General features: G+C 43.5%; 1 protein-coding gene across 4 annotated transcripts in view; it reads left to right on the top strand.

Moving 5' to 3' along the window:
• The window catches only part of DIS3L2 (DIS3 like 3'-5' exoribonuclease 2), a 215797-nt gene that overhangs the window by 19004 nt on the left and 178502 nt on the right, over nt 1-18291 (top strand). For all 4 annotated transcript variants that reach the window (XR_014229096.1, XM_082320714.1, XM_082320715.1 and 1 more), the window contains 3 exons: nt 77-796; nt 16241-16399; nt 16702-16844. Coding sequence is in view for 3 of the 4 variants with exons in the window: in XM_082320714.1 (XP_082176840.1) it covers nt 77-796; nt 16241-16399; nt 16702-16844 (1022 nt within the window). In the remaining variant the exon portion in view is untranslated. The remainder of the gene's footprint in view (nt 1-76; nt 797-16240; nt 16400-16701; nt 16845-18291) is intronic.

Genomic DNA, 18291 nt, shown 5'->3' with positions numbered 1-18291 from the left:
GCGTAATCGTTATTTGATGCTTTGTTTCAAGAAAATAACCCTTTTTTCCCCTATGTCTATTTATAACTCTTTGAAGTTTGGGCCTTTTACTGCACTATGGATCATCTGGGGTATGTGAGAAGTACTACTTCTGCCCAAGGTGCCAAAGAGGGATTGAACAAGCCCGCTGCTCCCCAGAAGAACGCTTACGCGAGGCTTGTGCAAAAGCACCACAGCGGCCGATTCCGGTCCTATTTGAGTCACATTGCGCAGAAGATGCAGCTAGACGAGAGCACCTCCAATGATCCCAGCTCGGATCTGGACCCGCCCCTGAGGAGAGGCCTGGTGAAGGATAATCCAGCCAGGAATGGGTTGAATGTGCACAGCTATTCACCAGTCAGAACATCTCACCTGGAACAGCCCATGCCTGGAGGATTTGAGAACGATAAACCTCAAACCGCCCTGAACAGATGTTCTCATAAAAAAAATGCTATTGTTAGCCCAGAAGGAGACTTGGAGGTGGAGGAAGACTATTATGTACATCAGCGTGGAGCTGCAGCTGACTTGTTAAATGTGAGTGATGCCCTGGGTGGGAGAGTGTCGAACAGCCTGAGACACCGTGCAGCTCTGCAGAAGTCTTCTGGTTCTGATGAAAAGGACGAGGAGGACATGTGGAGGAAGAAACATAAGAAACAAGGCAGGTGTCCTGCCAACACAGATACAGCAGCTGGACACTTGTTGACTGAGCAGTTTAGAGAGGATGTGCTGGCAATAAATGCCAGGAAAACCAGTCACTTGTCTCCAGGTCAAGCCCAAGGTGAGTTCACACTAATGAACTGTTGAGTCCATTTGCTACAATTACTGTGGAATTGAATGTGATGTTTTAGTCATGAGTGAGTTAACATGAGCCTGTTCTACTCTGTCTAAGTTAGTCAGCCCTTAGTTACCTGTGGGTGGCTTTGTCCTGGTTTACAAGTAAGCCATCCGGCATGTGCAAATGGCTTCATGTGGAGCCAGCTTGGTGCTGGCAGGACCTAATCCCCTGGCCTAGGCTCTGTGAATGTGGCTGCGCTGCTTCCAGGACCAGCTCAAGACTAGGAGAGCCCAATTTCTGTGGTGTAGAGTGCAAATTAATAAGACTGCTGGATCTGAGCTGACTCAGGGCAGAGTCTTGCATTCCTCTGCATTGCCTCCTTGGATCTGGAGGGCTGGTTTGCCTTTGCGGAGGGTCCAAGCCCATCTAATACTCAGGGGCTAAGACGCCTGTATAATATCTAATTCCCGATACAGAGTGTTGACTTTAGTACATTTTGCTGTTAGTAACATAGAGACCACATCTTGCAGTAATAAAGTGAATGTGTCTCTTAAATGCGATGTTCAAGGCAAAAAGCCCACTTACGGGGATAAATAAAATCCTTTATTAAAAAAAAAACAAACCATAACAAAACACGACATCAACAAGCAACCAAAGCCAGGCAGCTTAAATTTGATCTCTCAGTGTAATGGGTTAAAACTTCCTCTGAATGTTATTTATGGTGAAATACTTGGATAGCCTGATCTTATGAGCTACTACTGGAGGAACTCATAAATGTCACCGTATTAAATTCTCTGTAACAAGTAGAAAAGAGATCGATTTCTCAGCTGGGTAAGATGGGCCTGAGGCCTATCACAACTCTTAAATTGGAAATCGAGTAAATGTTTAACTAAATCCATCTTACAAAACCATGCCCTATCACTCAAGTGGCAAGTAATATACTTTTTACAAGGTTTGCTCTATTTTTGAGACTGTGACAGTAGATTATGTGCTAAAGTTGGTAAACTTTCATGAGTTCTTGCAAGACAGATCATAGTCAGAGATTTAACACAAGCAGATTGTGCTAAAATTTGTTGATGAGCTTGATTTTTTTTTTTTTTTTTTGCATGCTTCATTGTAACACCATTTATTATGCTAGCCTGGTATAATAGGCTTTGCTACCTTTGACTCTTCAGCTTTTGGAGAGTAGGGAAGAGCAGCTAACAGAGACGGAGAGTCTAGAAGGCTTACAGTTTGTAGCCATGAAAACGATAGGTGCCTACATGGATTTTTGTCTAAAATAAAAATACCCTGGCTTTCAAAAGCAAGCACCCGCAGTTCCCTCCTGCTCTAGTTGGGAGTGAGGTTGCACAAACCCTTTGAAAACTAGCTGTTTGTTTAGTGTAAAGACCTAGAGCAGAAAATGTTGACCCTCATGTTTGATCTCCCAGGTGGAACACTCACTGTGGGGAAGATTATTGGAAAATTATTTGCTTAACAGTGACACCCTTCCTCTTCTTTGCCTTGCATGCTTCCCCAGTCACCCTCCTGTGTAGCTGAGACTGGTTACTCTCCAGAACACTTTCAGGGACATGAAAACAGTTTCTTGGGGAGGAAAGAAATAGGAAAGAAATATATGTAATTTGATTCAGAGAAATGTCTTTTCTGCTCTTCAGCTTGAGTGTATTTTAGCACTCTTGTTAAGTGAAATGAAGGTTTTACTGTATGTAAGCGCTTAGGTATAAGAACTCACACATCACAGTCCCAGATTAATATTTTCTCACTTCAAAGCTTGTCTTTCTCTCTTGATGCTGATATAAGTCATATTACTTTGCATAGGCAGGTGTCTGGTTTGATCAGTTTAAATCGAGGCTTGTGAAACTGTGATGGCAAGTATTGCTTCTGTCATAGCGGTGAAGCATATCATCTTTTCAGTAGTGACATTTCCTCACAAATTAACTCTGTTCAGGCTGTTGTAGGCTTTCCAAAAGACTCTTTGAGCTAATCTCAAAGCCAAGCATCTCCCTTTATATTGCTTCTTTTTCATTGTACTCTTCTTAACAGCTCTTCAGCTCAGGCTTAGCCATGGTCAGGTTTGCAATGATCCTAAAACTGAAAGTGCTAGAATTGAAGGCAAACGTGGAGGGCTCAGAAAACCCTTGGAGTGCCCTGGGGCAGGCTGTGGGCAGCGAGGCGCCGGTCCTTGTTAATGTCCTTCCAGGGGTGCAGCAGTTCCCATGGCCTTGGGGGAAAGCAGGGTGGTTTGTGAAGCCCCAAGCAAGCGTCGCTGAGCCCTGCAGCTCACTGCTGATGATGTGTTGCTGTCCGTGAGAAGCGCTGAGGATTGCCTGTGTCATTCTGTTCTGTAAGGCCCCAAGATGAGGCTTGAAATAGAAAATTTCATAGCAGCTAATTAAGAGACTGACCATAGCAGTCTCTTCTGGTGTTCCATGTAGTAACTGGTTTTCCAGTTATTTCCAGTATTGGAAACTTTGCAGTTGAGAGAGCTGAGTGTGAACAAAACTCCATTGTCCCTTGTCTGAAACATGTGATGCAGTCATGAAGCTGCGCATTGGAGTCGCTCTGCGGTATCAGCACTCTTGGCTTTGGGAAGACGAAGCGGCATATAGATGTATTCCACAGATTGTTGCTTCTTTCTGTGCAGCTATAACCTCTGCGAGGAGAATTGCCATAAAGCCTCCTGTTCTGAAGTTTCTTCTCAAACAAACCCCAATAAGACAGAAAATAATCCTAAAATGCCACTTTAAATTGTGATGCTTATAATTTTTCATCTAATACAATTTCCCGTTGGTATTTTTCCCTAAATCTCCAATCCTCTAGGTTCTTTGGGTGCTAAAATTTGGCTAAACTTCCTTAACAGAAAGTCTTTTGTGAAGTCCTCTGGGTTGTTTTCTGGTTGTGATCAAAGGCTTTAAGGGTTTTCTCACTTCAATCCAGAGTTAGTAATCAAAATCTCTTTTCAGACTGACGTTTCTGTCATAAAAAGGCTTAAAAACCCCTTTTCCTTGAGGACAGAAGTACTGACTCTTTCTGCGGCATCTGTCTGTCACATGCTAGTAGTTGAGATTTGCACGGCTGCTAAGCAGAACTTCATCTTAAATGTCTGTGATGCATTGCTTTATCAGTAAGTAGTTTAGACCAATCTGCATGTTTTATTCGAGATGGCAAGGTTTCGGTTGCTTTTTGGGTACGTGCGCTTCTCAGCCTGTTTTTGAGGGAATGTTGCTGTTTGATAGCACATTCCTGAGTCTGCTGGAAAGCGTAAAAACCAAACATCTGCAGAAGAGAACGGTCCTCCAAACGTGGAGCGCGGCATGGTCTTTGGGAACACCATCTCCCGGCCACGCTTGATTTCAGAGGATCTCGGGAGCGAGAGTACCTGGGAGCGAGGTGGCTTTATTGATGCTGAAACCTTGGGTGGAGCAGAATGCTTGTGAAGGCTGATTGCTGTGGTATTTCATAGTGGATTCAGATTTTGCAGGGCTGGATACGCAGCCTCAGTCTGTATCTGCAGACGTCCTCCTCAGGAAGAACATCACCACCAGCTTCGCTAGGTAGCCTCCTGAGGCTCCTCTCACTAAAAGCTTCACGGGTTTATGATATGATGGAGCTATCTTGCCCATCTGTCAGGGTCAGCGTGCCCCCTGAGTAGAAACAGACAATTCCTGGGTAACAACATGCCTCATCTGAAACGGGATAAGATTTCCTGATCTGTCTGACACTTGGGCATTTATTTGCCCAGCCTGTGGTAGTTAACCAACTTGGGCAGCTTCCACGGAGGAGTGTCGCTGGCAAGCAGGCTGGTGTTTAGCATCATAGCTTTAAAAACAATTGTTGCTGTTGGATGGTGGTGGTGTGTTTGTGGCTGCAACCCTGACATTTACAAGGCTCAGGATAGGTAAAGGAAATGTCCCGGAATGGCTTTCCTGCATGCTTGATGGGCACAGCTGGTCAAGAAATCCCAGCCGTAAGAAGATGGCAAAATCTTACGGGTTTTGTCTTTCCATCGTACGCTGCAGTAAATTTTGTATTTGCCTTTGTTTCTCTGGGGGAACTTTGGAGGAAGAACCACAGCTTTTGCTTTTCCCTTCTTGTAAGGCAGGTTTAAGATAATGCTACTTTAGTGGTGAGCCTTTCAGTTCTTGTGTGGTGAAATTCAGTACTTAAGAATGCTGTTATCTCCCTGTCTGACACCAGTAAATATGAGCCTGTGATCTAGTAAAGGCCACAGAATCAGCTCAATAAATGGAGAATGTTGGTTGTTGTGGAAATCTTTAAAACGTAGCTAATCTTGCCAGGTCCAATGTAACGTTCTTTAGATGACGTTAATCATAGTAATAAGATACGGGAGAGGAGGGAAAACTGGATTTACTGTATGGCCCCATCTGAGAAACACATGAAAAATAGAATGCTCCTTTCTCTAATGGTTTAGCAACGTCATCACAAACATAAATTTCTCTCTTGCTTTTGATAGAAAAAAAATGTTGCATTCCTGAATCTTGTGCAACTAATGTTTTTGGCTAACATCAGCTATAGTATGTGAGTTAATATCTGATGTATCCTCTCTTGGGGAGATGAGATCCTGCCCTTGCAGGGACCATGGGTTTTGTATGTGATCTAATAACTGTCTTCCATGCCCTTTACTGGAGTGCTGAGCACACCGTGGTGTGGTGGGACTGAGTTCTGCAGCAGGAGCCCTTGCATTTGGCAGCAAAGTATCATCACCTGCTAGTGCTGATGTGAAAATGTTCATCAGCGGAAACACTTGTTGCTGTTAGCCTGCTGGTTTTTTTTATTTAACTATGGTTTTTGTTCTCTTTAGCTCCAATCTCTGAAGTTAGGCCCCCATTCTCTAGCTCAGGTAACTATGCTTGTCAGTGTGATGTTGGTCCCAGGAAAATAATAGGCTAACAGAAGAATTGAATTAATTTTTTTATCAGTCTTAAATCTTTTCTTTAATGTGACTTGTCATCAAGTTATGCAACGAAGGTCCTGTTGAGCTCCCTCAGTGTCAGTTTCTTATGAGATGAGGAGTTTGATGATAAAGGTGTGAGTATGGGTGCTGGTGTGTTAGTATAATAAAATCACAGCGCATGTGTAATGGTTTAAAAGCTGTTTAGCTTAACTAACTAAATGTGGCAGTAAATTGAGAATTGTTACCAGCACGTGTGTCTGGTTCCTGCAGTGTCATGTTCTGACCCTGTGCTGTTTAATACTTCTGTCAGTCATCAGGCAGAAAACATACAAGTAGGATTGAAAGTTTTTTTGGATGACTTGGAGACCGCACGGAGTATTGAATAATGGAGGCAGTTATTGGCAGCCGTCTGGATCACTTGGTGGACTGGGAGCAGGCAAAACATTTATCGGGCCAGCATAGAGCCATGCTAGCAGTGTGAGGAACCCAGTGTGGGAAGCAACAGCTTGGAAAAAAGTTTTGAGCTTTTGATGGATTAATCAGCTGAACATCCCCCTCCTGTGAAATGTGGCCAAAAGGGTAATGTATGAGCATGGGAATTGGAAGATGGAGTATGGATTGTGTGTGTCTGGCATGGCAGCAGCAGCAGCTTCTGGAGTATTGTATCCTGTGGTGATGCCCTCTGTTTGGGGCGGATGGTGATGAATTGATGAATACTCAGAGGACAGCCACAAGGAAGATTAAAACGCTGGGATCATGAGTGAATGATTTGAGGAGCCCTGCTTTACTTATCAAAGAGATGCTTGGGGGAAGGGAGCTTTCAGTAAATTGCCTGCATGGGGAACAGATGTTCGATAATAGGCTACTCAGTTGAGCAGATTATGATATAACGCATTTGAGGCTAAACAAATCCAGGCTTGAAATACAGCACAATTTAGCAGTGAGGGTGAGTGACCATTGGAACAGTTTTACCAAGGCTTGTGGTATGTGGGCTGTCGCTGGCACGTTTAAAAGCCCAGATAACAAATTCTACCCCTGAAATATGGTGTAGTTCAAAAAGGAATTAATGTGAAAAAGCCCTCTGTCCTGTGCTACCCATGAGGTCAGCCAGCCCGCACACCCCAATCAGCTCTGGCCTGTTGTTCAGATAATCTCCGAGAGTCTCCTTCGCTGTGGGTACCCAGGTAGGTAGGACAGATGCTTTGCAGCTGGCTTCAATGGCTAATTGCGATTCCTCTCCAGGCCGTGGCTGCTGCAGGGCTTTCACCGCTGCCCCACTCTCCAACCTCTGCTTCTGCCTCTCCTGTCCTATGTGCTGGTGTCCATCTCTTGCCCTCCCACCTCAAGCCCCCTGCTAACGAGCTCCATGAAATGCTGTGGGCTGCATGTCCCTAACTCCCTCTTGTGGGGAAACCTGAGCTATGGAGAGTTGAAACTTGGCTGGGGCAGGATGGAAAACAAAATGTTGGGATCTCTTGCATAAAATAATGCCTTCTGTGACAAAAATGAGAATTTCCAGGGTGCTGAAGGAAAATGTCAACACTAGCAGCTGCAGCCCACAGATGTATGGGGCAGGTCATGCCTTGGAGAATATTTCAGGCTCTCTACAGATACAAGCCTGCAGCGATAATGCGTTTTTGTTCAGTTCGTATATTTTTAGGCATTTTTTCCCCCACAGTACTAAGGGTTGTGAATTATGTACCTACTACTCCGAATGGGCAGTATGGGGCACGGTTCATCAGCAAACTGTCTTATTCTGCAGCACATTTTGTAACCTCGGGGTATGTATGAATCTGAAAGCAGTTCTTTCATTTCTTCAGCTGTTAATGTCTTCTAGTATGTTAGCACCTCCCGTCAGGTATTTTGCCTTTCAAAGCCTCTTGACTTCCTCTGATCTTCGAGCAACTTGCTTCCCTCAAATTACTGAAGCCCAAAGAAATCAAAGAGAGAACTTCCACAATATTATGCTTTTCAAGTGTTTTTCTTGAAGTGTTGAAGAAGCCTTTTCACAGTGTAGTTGCTGGATAAAACAAAGAGCAAAAGGTGTTGTGGAAGATGGTTTGGGAGGATGGAAGGACGAGGGAGCAGTCGAAGCAGCCCTGACCCACATCCGAAGGCAGGAGTGGAAGCCTGGAGGAGTGCAGTCATCAGGCGGAGTAGGTAGTTAGGAGGTCATGAGCAGGGTGGAGCAGGTTCACAGAGAGTCCTCAAAACCAGAAGAGCTGTATCCCCTCCCTGACAACACTGCTGTGCTGCTGCACGCAGCTGGAGCACAGTAACTATTTTGATAAACTTTTAGTCTATTGCTACTAAATGAGTTTCATCACCAACCCTTAGTTCAGAGCCTGGAATGGTATCTTTGGCTCTTGCACTCATGTAGTATTCCTACAACACAAACCCTGCTGAGGAATTGAATAAAACTGCAATTACTGTCTGAGTTACTGAAGTCAAAATCCTGCAAGCATCAGGATGCTTGGAAGTGTTTTGGAAGAGGAATCATGGTGTCATGGGCACATGATCTTGGCAGTCGGGAGCAGTTTCCACAGCATTGTTTTCTGCAGCAGAAAGAATCCATTGTGCATTTTTCTTCATTTCAGTTTTTCAAAGCATAGGCCCTTTCAGAAAGCCAAAGTCAGCAAGAACATTTTCCTTTTCCCTAGCTCCATATTGAAATCTAGGGGCATGCAGCACAAGAGTTTTAAATAAGTATGTGCAGCTTAAAGCAAAAGACCGGTGGCAACATGTGCTTCCCACCATGTATGTGCTTCCCACTTCATTTCCATGGGTTCTGGAAATGAGCATCTGTTCCTGACTTTCCTGGGTATCCATTGACATTCCACTTTGGGTTTTTTTGCTACCTCCATCTCTAAGTGGGGATGTTTCTTCCTCAGTGGCATGTTGTAAGAATGCTGAATGTCCGGATCTTTTACAACCATCTATAGCAGTACAGTCACCTCCAAAAGCAGCTCGTGGCCCTGTGAACTCCCTCACAAACCGTGACAGCCTGTATTTCCCCATCCAGGAGTTACCGGCTGGGGGCCAGGCTGCCTTTCTGCAGCCAGCTTGTCCCCCATGTGGCAAGGATTCCCTTTGTGCTTTTTTTCTTGGACTTTCAACTCTTGTGTGCAAATTTTGGCAGACATTCTGCCAAAAATGTTTAGAGAATCACCTTCTCCAAAGAGGCAGGGCGAGAGAGAGCAACGAATTTGTTCGTGGGTGCACAGATGGCTCACAGCTGGACCGTGTCCTGGTAGACAAGCTGCTGGCTGGCACAGGCGGAGGGGCTGTGTTACGTTTTGCAGGGTTGCTCGTAACCAGTTGGGCTGCTGCTAGAGGAACCGGTTGCTTTGAATCACTATTGAAATCACATTTAAGAGCTGTGCGGTCAGGCCTTTGCTTTAAGCGCTGTCTTCTCACTTTATTTTGATTTGTCTAGACGGTGGAAAGTTACAGCTCAGATTTATGCTGTGGCTGGGCCCTGGTGGCCCATCGTAATGGGTCAATTAGTGGAGACTGGTGGGCATGGGAGCTGGTTCTGGCAGCTGGATTTCAATACATCATCCACTCAGTTCAGGACATTTGCATAGAATTTACATTTTGGCTGAGCCCGTGCATGTAAATGTAGGTCTGCATTGTTTCTCTTCTTTGAATGACTGTTTAATTAACTTTAAACTTAATTATGCAATCTGCCATCTGCCTAAATCCCTACAGTGCTGTCATATCACCGTCCTTTTCCACTTCCACCAAGATACTCCCTTTCCCGGAAGTGTGTCCTACTTTTCAGTCATTAAGATAATTCCAGATTATTCCCATCCTTAGTTATTTTTGAGGAGGACTCACGGCAACGTTGTAGGATCTCCCTTTAGCTCTGTGGTCAGGCTTGGACTGAGCACAGGAGTGTGCTGCAGAACCTCCAGTTTAGGATTCTTTGAGTTTACATTTCATCAGAGAGGAAGGATCTCTTTTTTTTTATTTGCTCATGATAAGGAGAATACGCTCTCAGGCTTTCTCTTAGACCCCAGGCCGAGCATCTGAAATACTGCCTACCAGGTTTATCTCCTGAAAGTCTCTTTGCTGCAATGAAACCTCACTGAACTGATAACATATCTCAAAGTCTTGCCTTTCCACTCCTACATCTCTAATGAATTCTTTCCCATGACATCCTCATTTCTCTCTATTGCTTTGTCTTTAATCTTGAGCCATCTACTTTATTTAACTGGTTTGCTTCAAGATACTGTAAAATACATGGAGGTGGTTCTGTTCCAAGGCTATCGGGGAACTCTGAACTCATTTAATTCATGTTGAATTTAATTCAGTGTTGAAGCACGGCTGTTTCTAGCAAAGGCTGGCCCGGAGCTGAGCTCACGGGGGTGTTGTGGATAGGTGTTGGTCCTGTTTGTGTTATTGGGGCTCTAGCACAGAGTTTTGCTTGAGATATCTTCCAAGGAGTGTCTTTTTTCTTCCTGGTACAGAACTCTTTCCCTGAGCAGCTATACCAATAGCTGTCTTTGTGTATTTCATTTTTTAAAGAAAACAGAACAAAAAAGTACTTGGCTGTTACCATTAGTGGGATATTTAATCTCTTAAATCTGCAAAATATTTTGCAAAACATAAATAGCTAGTTACTTCTGGCTTATGACCAGTGTGTTTAATTGACATAACTTGCGTTTGAGATCACTTCAATGGTGTTTGTTGGTTTTGCCCATGTGGTTATTTGATCCCGGATGTTGTAGTAGTCATTTAAGTGCTTGGAGTTTTTGAGTTAGTCACTTATATAATATGGCATATACTGGATGTCACTGGTGCATTAGAAATTAAAAACAATCCAACAAACGTATTTCGGCTTTTAAAATTTGAGAGGAAATTATTTTAAAGGCTTCTTTGAGCAGCAGAAAATATCAAATAGCTTTTAAATTGCCTATTTAAGCATATGAAAGGGAAAGACATGGGGATCCTAGCAAAACCACCCTGATGTTAATGCAGTTTGTACTGGCAAGGCATGCTTTTGCTTGTAGCGTTTATTTGAGTTTGGAGAATGAAACAAATAGTTGCCTGTACAACAGTGTCAACATGAGGTCTGTGCCTACCTGGAGTTACCAGCCAGAAACTGCAGCCCCTGCCCAAGATCATCAAAGCTGGCAGAGTTACATTCACAGAAGAACCTGGGATGGGTTGTTCAGGGGCTATGTAGGATTTGGGACTTTTGGGGACCTAGACGTCTTTGCAAAACAAGGCAGAGTTTCCATCAGCTAAACTCTTATATTGAGACCATTAATATGCCCTGTTACACCTCAGCATCCATAGTGGCTCATAAAGGTGCAGGTAGGACTTCTTGGCAGGTTGTGGAGAGTATTTGCTAAAAGACCAAATCTGATGGTGTCTAAAATTTGCTTTGCCAACTCTGCCAGGAGCCAAGGGCCAACTTGTAGATCTGTGAGGTGATGCCTTGGGCTGCCACATGGTTGGACTCTAATTCCTTGAGTCTCTAGTAAGGATGAGCAGGAACACGCTTTATTTAGCTTTCTTGCCATGCTTAACCTAGTCTGACTTAAACAGGAGTGTGGGACTAAGCAGGGGTTGGCATCAGAGTAGTTCTCGTTGCCTTTAGTTGGTTAATTCCTGCTTTTGGAGGTGGGGCAACGTTGGGTGACCCTTCATTTGGTAGCTGCCATGCCTTCTAGCTCATGGGTGTATCCTTACAGTGTTTTCCTGAGTGCATAGCTGGGTTGTCTTGAAGAATTAAATGTCAGGGAACCTCTTGGAAAGTTGGAAGGAAATTGGTTTAAGTCATTGAAATGTGTCAGCAATGAAATGAAACATTGTAGAAATATGGGCAAATATTTAGTAACCATGTGTTGAGAGTGTCTCATTAACTGATAACAAATTGTTCTGTTGCATGTTATCAGTTCTGGGGATATGCTTCTGTTTCTTCTCACGCTTAAGCTAACTGTAAAGCAGGGGTATTTGAAAGATTCCTTTGCATATCTAGATCACGATCTAATACTGGGAAGCAATGGAAAATCCTCTTAGCAATAGCAGAGTTAGCGGAGGTGTTGATGCCCAGTCATGAACTGATAAAGGTAAGTAGTAGACGGAAGTATTTTGTGTCAGAAAAGTTTGTAACGATGTTGTTCGGTCCAACGGTTTCGACATAATTCCTTTTTTGTAGATATAAAAGGAACTGTTACGTGTTGAGATAGCTGTCAGTGGGGGGTGGGAGTCCTAAACCTGTAGAGGTGTTACCAGCACAATTGTGATGCTCTCAGTCCTGCCCACCCCAGGGAGGTGGGTTCCATATAAATAATGTAGATGGTAACAAAGCTGGAAGTTTAGTTAGAGGTAAAAATGCCTGTGACAAGGTAGATGCCCTTTGACAGGAAAGGGAAAAGCTATACCAAGATGTCCATGTCTTGGAATTCACTGAGAGCTCTCAAGTAAAACTGGTTCTTGCTGGATCCTGAATGGGAGGTATCCAAGGAGTCATGGATGTGCTGATGAAAATTCAGCGAGGAATACTTTCATTCTGTGCTGGTAGTAATCAAATAGCTGGTCAGGTGTTAAAGGGCAGTCGGAAATGTTTTATTTTTGGTAAATAAAATGGAAGGTCTCGGTCCTTTCTTGTGTAAAGCAATATGCAAATTTTAATATAAAATTAAAGACTTTCTGGCCTTGCTAACTTCATGTATAGTTGAACATTTTAGTTGATTTAGTTGACCATCTAGTTGATCAACTGACTAATAGATGTAAATTTAATCAAATGCAGTACTTTTCAAAACCTAAACTATAGAGTGATTTTGTATAAATTATGTCAAAATAAGTTGATTTAAAACATCTAGCCTCCTCTCTTATTGTAAGCCAGATCAATTATTCTGGGAAGCTGCCTGCATGCATTTTTTTTTTTTTTAAATAAGAAAAGATTAATAGGTACTTAGGTTTAAAAACCAAAATGTGCCATTGTGTGATGTCATCGTTGTCGTGATGGCGATGAAGTGTGATGGTTTGGATTCTAGATTGAGCTCCAGCGCTGTCCTTCCAGTGGAGCTCAACCAGCCGCTGCTGCCTGCACATGGGATGCCGGACTGGGCTCCTGGGTTGGAGCCAGCCCCCACCTCCATCCTTTATGTTCCTTCTCCTGGTTGTGTGTTTCTGCTTCCCACAGGTGCTTCCCCTTGGCTAGTTTGAGGCAGTTCACTGCTCCCCATGTAGAATACCTGGTCCTATTTAGGTGTCCCTCTGTCACCTTTGTAGGCAGCCTCCTTGCCTGATACAGGTGTTGGGGTTATTTCAACCCATCTAGCTCCAGAGGACTTCAGGTAATGAACAGTCAGCCACCTCTCCTCAGATTGTTACTCCTGTATTATTTCCCATTGGAAATGGCAGAATGTCTAGAAATCCCAGGCAAGAGGTGGCTGCATCCACGGAGAGCAGCTCTACATCATCTGTGCAGCCAGATAAACATACCTGAACATGTTGCATTTGCTGCGTGTTGTGAATACCTCTGTGTCTTGCATTAGAATTGCTCTGCGCTCAAGCTCGAGTGGTTCTGGACATGCAGATGTGTTTGGTGCTTTGTGGTCGCTTCAGCCCTCCTGGTAGGATGTATCAACCAGCCGCAGCTCTCAGTCGCTGCACCTTAGTCTCCCTTCTACTGAAGTTATTTTAAATTTTTTATTATATTTATTTACTTATTAATTTATTTAGTCATTGATTATTTCAATGCCTAGAATGTGCTACTACTTTGTGTGACATTTGTTATATCTTACAAATCACACAGCTGTAACACCACAGAAAAAGTCAGACTTCTGACACACCTGATGCTGGAATAGAGTTTAACTAAGTTAGTGATAGCAGTTATTTCAGAAAGAATAGTCTCAGTATATCCCCTGCTATCTATACAGTTGTCAAGTTACAGTTTGCTTTGTGGAATGATGTCTGTTTATCCATCAGAATATTAACGCTGGGCAGCAGGGACAGAAGGAAAGTCCATCATGAGAAGGATTTCTAACTTCCAGTTTTAGGGGAGATTTGCATTATTGGAGCAAATATTGAATCTAGTTGAAACAGATGGCAACCTGTAGTTAGCTCTCTTTCTTTTAAAAGGAGAAATAAAAGAAATTAGAGTCCTGCAGAATTCGATGTGTTCCAGTTGAATGCTAATTGTGACAGTTGTCTGCGGCTTTGTAACAGGGGTGGTTTTGTTTAGCTATAAACATCATGGCCAACAGGGTCAAATACTTATCCAAAGTGGCTGTGTGTAAACTGGCTTGCAAGCCAGTTATGCCAAAGCAGGGTTTGTTCATTTGAGTAAATTTTTTTCTTTGAGATTGTGTCTGAGTCTGAGTGGATGAAAAATCCCACCGGAGAGAAAGCCAAAGGCTTAAGTGTTGAAAAAGTGCAAGTGCCTCTCTGTGTGTCTACCTTTTGGCACAGAAGGGTGCTTCTCCACCCTTTGCTGTTGCTGTGCATTATTTCTGGCAGTAGTGGCCCCAAACTTTCTGAACTGATGGCCATGGCAAGTGCTGGGGCAGCTCTGCTCTGCCGTGGCTAATTCTGGCTCTCAGCTCACTTCCCAGCTCATGAGACTCTTTTTCTCTTTTCCCCCCTGCATTTTAATTTTCTGCTCTTCTTTTTTTGGCTCCTTCTTAACTACATGTTAAGATTTAGCCTTCTTTTTATCCCAAGTTCTTTAATTCACAGTAGTATTTTCTATGGCTTGCTGTCATAGAAGCGAGGGCTTCAGAGGACCTTACAAGCTCGTGTAATCCATTTCACTGCCTCAAGGAAAAAAACTACTCTTTTTAGACCAACTCTGGCAGACATCCGTCTCACCTATTTTTAAGAACCTCCAACGAAGCAGGTTGCGTGACCTCTCTGGGTGATCAGCCTAGCGCCTTGCTTTTTTAGTGGTGTTCCTAAGATCCCGCCTGTTGCACTTTAAGTCAGATTCCTTCACCAAGGTGTCTCTGAAAACCTTGTCCAGAGCAAACCGTGTTGCCAATTCAAAAGCTATTCTGCTCAGATCTCTCTAGTCCATACTTTTACTTTCGGTGTCTGTTTTTGAACTTAATCTCTTGACCCTTAGGGCGTTTGCAAATCAGTTCATTAGGCATATGCAAATCATTTAATTTTAGTTCTGTCTCATCATGTGGTCCATACAGGTAGTATTGCCTCGTTCGCATCGGTTGAAACTTAAATTGGCAGCTGCGCTCTTGCCGTGTTACAGCTGCAACCTCCCTCTGACAGTCTCCTCCCTGAAAGCATGGGCAGAGTATGAAAAGCTTGATCATGTAGAAAGAGCACCAACTACATTGCCCTTATCCTTGTCACTGAACACAGAGGCCCCCTCTTAATTTTGGCGTCCCGTTTGGAGACACTGCCGTGGCATTTAGGCTCTTCCTGGGCTGGGCTGGCACCTTGAGTTGTCCCTCTGTCTGTCTTGGTGTCTCCTTTCCCAAATTAGGAGGATCCCTCCCTCCTGCCGATTTGCCTGGTATTATATATGGAAGTTGCTTTTTGTCTGTGACTGGGTAAAGTAGCAGTTTTCTCTTATTATACCCTATTTTTAAAGATCTCTTCTTCAGTACAGCTTTTTAAACTTTTTTTTTCTCACTGCTTCAGTTTAATTCTATGAAGCAATCTGCGATTTCGTTTGTGAAGGATACCATACGTAAAAAAATTGCCTTGTAACTTGGATAGCCCCATAGCAAATAAGTTGGCATTGCACGTTTTCTGACTTGCAGGTACAAGCTTGGACCCAGGGAGCGTAGCCAGGAGGGGCTGGAAGGCAAAGCTGTGATGACATGTTCAGTATCCAGGTGGAGGGCCAAGAGGGCAGCTGCGCGGCGCTGGGTTGCATTCCAATGTGCTGATCCGTGGAACAGCGTTGGCATACGCTTTGGAAGCTGCTGCTTGCTCTCCTGGCTGTAGGGAAGGGGCTGAGGTGATGGCAGGGAAGGAAGGGGTGAGTCTTTGCAGAATATTTTTCGTATAATCGTGGCCTATTCTAAACAGGCTGGACGTTTGGAGCCTTGGCATTTCTTTGTGGTGTCATTGTGTACCGTGCTGCCTCTGGTAGCTCGAAAGTTAATTACTCCAGAGTGGGTTGTTGAGTATTTTTTTTTTTTTCTCCTTGATTCCTGAACTACTTAATTAAGTTGTAGGGAAGTTATATTTTCTCACTACTTGGGGGCTTAATGGGGTGGAGGCTTTGGAAACAGTTTAACAATTTCACATTTTATATGCTCTAATGAATTTCCCAGGATTTTGGAAGAGTTCTATCCAACTTCAGTATCGTAATTTCCAGAGTTTTATTTATGCGAAAATAAGTTAGTGGTGGATTAAGAGGCACAAAGAGCCAGCAGATTACAAATGAGCTGAACTAACGAAGACATCGTTCCTTGTGGATAAAGAGCATGACTCACAGTTGTGACTTGTACTGAAGTACTGCAGACCATGAGTTTCACCAGGACCACAAGCTGGCAATGGGGTTCCTCTTCCCTCCCCTGTTATTTCAAACCTGTCTTTGATTTCAGGTGCAGAAAAGAGAGGGTTTGCAAGGACCAGAAACAACTCTGAATCTGCAAGAACTCCCCAGAACTTCGATAGGAAGAGGCAACTCTCTGAATCGCAGACAGAAACAATGAACAATTCAGACAGCAGAATAAATCCTAGACAACTGGGAACTCCCAGAGGTATTAAAGCAGAGTGCGTACACGCTTCAGGAATAAGCTGCCTTGAAGCATGTGCTCAGCACTATTAAAAGATGGGCTGGGATGAATGCTCTTAACTCTAAAATGAGCTGTAAAAGACTGTCGATTATTTGTAAAATATGATTATTCCAGGCTTTTCAGTGCTCTGAAGTCAGGTGCCAGTATTTCTGGGCAAACTGTTCTCAAGAAGTTCAACTTTGAATACAAAGCCTCTGTACAGCTGCTGTTAAGATAAATGGACAAGTTTCGTGGGCAAGATAACACTTATGAATTTCTGTTTGCAGGAGGATCCTATGCTGCTGTTCCAACGTCAGGTGATAGAAAGAATCGAAATAAACCCACTCGAGGGAGGAAGAAGAGTATATTTGAAGCCTACATGTCAAAAGAAGATGTTTCAGCAGGACTGAAAAGGGGAGAGCTAATTCAGGTGCCTGGAACATACAATGTCCATGCTCTTGTGATAAGTCTGTGGAAATCACAGGCAGTTTTTGGAAATCAATGTCAGTTGGTTGCATGACAGGGAATTGATGTACCACTTGTAGATGCCAGAGGAAGATTTTTTTTTTCCGCCTTTCTCAGAAGGTTCTAGAAGTGGAATGAAATCTTTTCTGTTCAGCTGAAGTATAGTTTTTGGCTTGATTGCATGTTCTGTAAAATTCCTGATCCACGCTCGTGATGAATTGCAGAGTTCTGATTGGATAGTCTGCTAGCCATGGTAGTCATTATTGTGGAGACACTTGCTTTTACAAATGATGCTTGAAAACACAGCAGGTGCTGGCAGCCTCTGTCAGCGTAAGTAAAAATGAATGCCCTTAGCGAGATACTTTTTGCTGAAATTCCTCACAAAGATGTTCATTAGTCCTCAGCAATGAGGTGCAGACGCGTCTGCTTCCAGATCTACTCTTTGTCTTTCAATCTATCAACTCTTCCCAGAAATCTCCCTCCCACAAAGAAAAGGGAGAGTGATGGGGCAGGTAATGCTGTGGTCCCTGGGGTCTCATAGGGCTGTGCCTACCAGGGCATTGCAATAACTTGTTATAAACTATGATGCAACTGGTTAAATTAATATCAAATGGCTAGGCAGTAGTACTGGGCCCTTGATTTGCTTGCATAATTTTCTTTGCACTCCTCTAAGGTCATAGGGCTGACCCAGCCACTGATGACAGCGCATGGTTTGCTGAAGTAAGGCACAGATAGTAGGTGGAGTTGAAGAGCCCATCAAGATACAGAAAATCATTTGCATGCGTGTGTACAGTTATTTGCCTTGAACAGCTAGCAATAAGCATGTTCTCATTTTGCAGATTCAAAAGATCAAAGATCGGACTTTGTGCTTCCATTTGGAGCAGCAAAACGTCAGCCATAATTAGGCAGCAGCTCTTCTCTGAATATCTAGCAAAATGTGGGAGTGGACCTGCCATTTGTGTTGGTAGCTGGATCTCAGAAGGAGTTTTGCATTAAGACAGGCAGGGCTGTGGTTCAGTGAGGAATAGGAGAAGAGGACAGCATCCTAGAATTACTGTTTTAGTACAGTCCTCAACATGGTGTCATGTTTTTCAGGACACATCTGGTGTCCCAGTGAGATCAGACTGGCTGGGGAAAAAAGGCAGGTGTAAGTCAGTGAGGGCATGACAGACCCTCATGCTGAGGCATCGTTTACCCAAACTCACACTGGTGCAGTGCCATTTAATTAGTGTTGTAATGCTGGTGAGGTTGCGATAATGACTTTCATCAATACACTGAAGTTGCAAATGGCATCACCTCACTTTTTGTCTGATTTCTTGTTATAATTGTACATAATTCTTGTATAATAATATAATGGCATAATTTCTGGAGTTGTGATGAGGATTCCACATGTAAAATTGCCTGATTCTATC

This window comes from Platalea leucorodia, assembly GCF_965183815.1.
Source record: "Platalea leucorodia genome assembly, chromosome: 8".
In the NCBI taxonomy this organism is placed as follows: domain Eukaryota; kingdom Metazoa; phylum Chordata; class Aves; order Pelecaniformes; family Threskiornithidae; genus Platalea; species Platalea leucorodia.
This window is presented reverse-complemented; position numbering and strand designations above follow the sequence as displayed.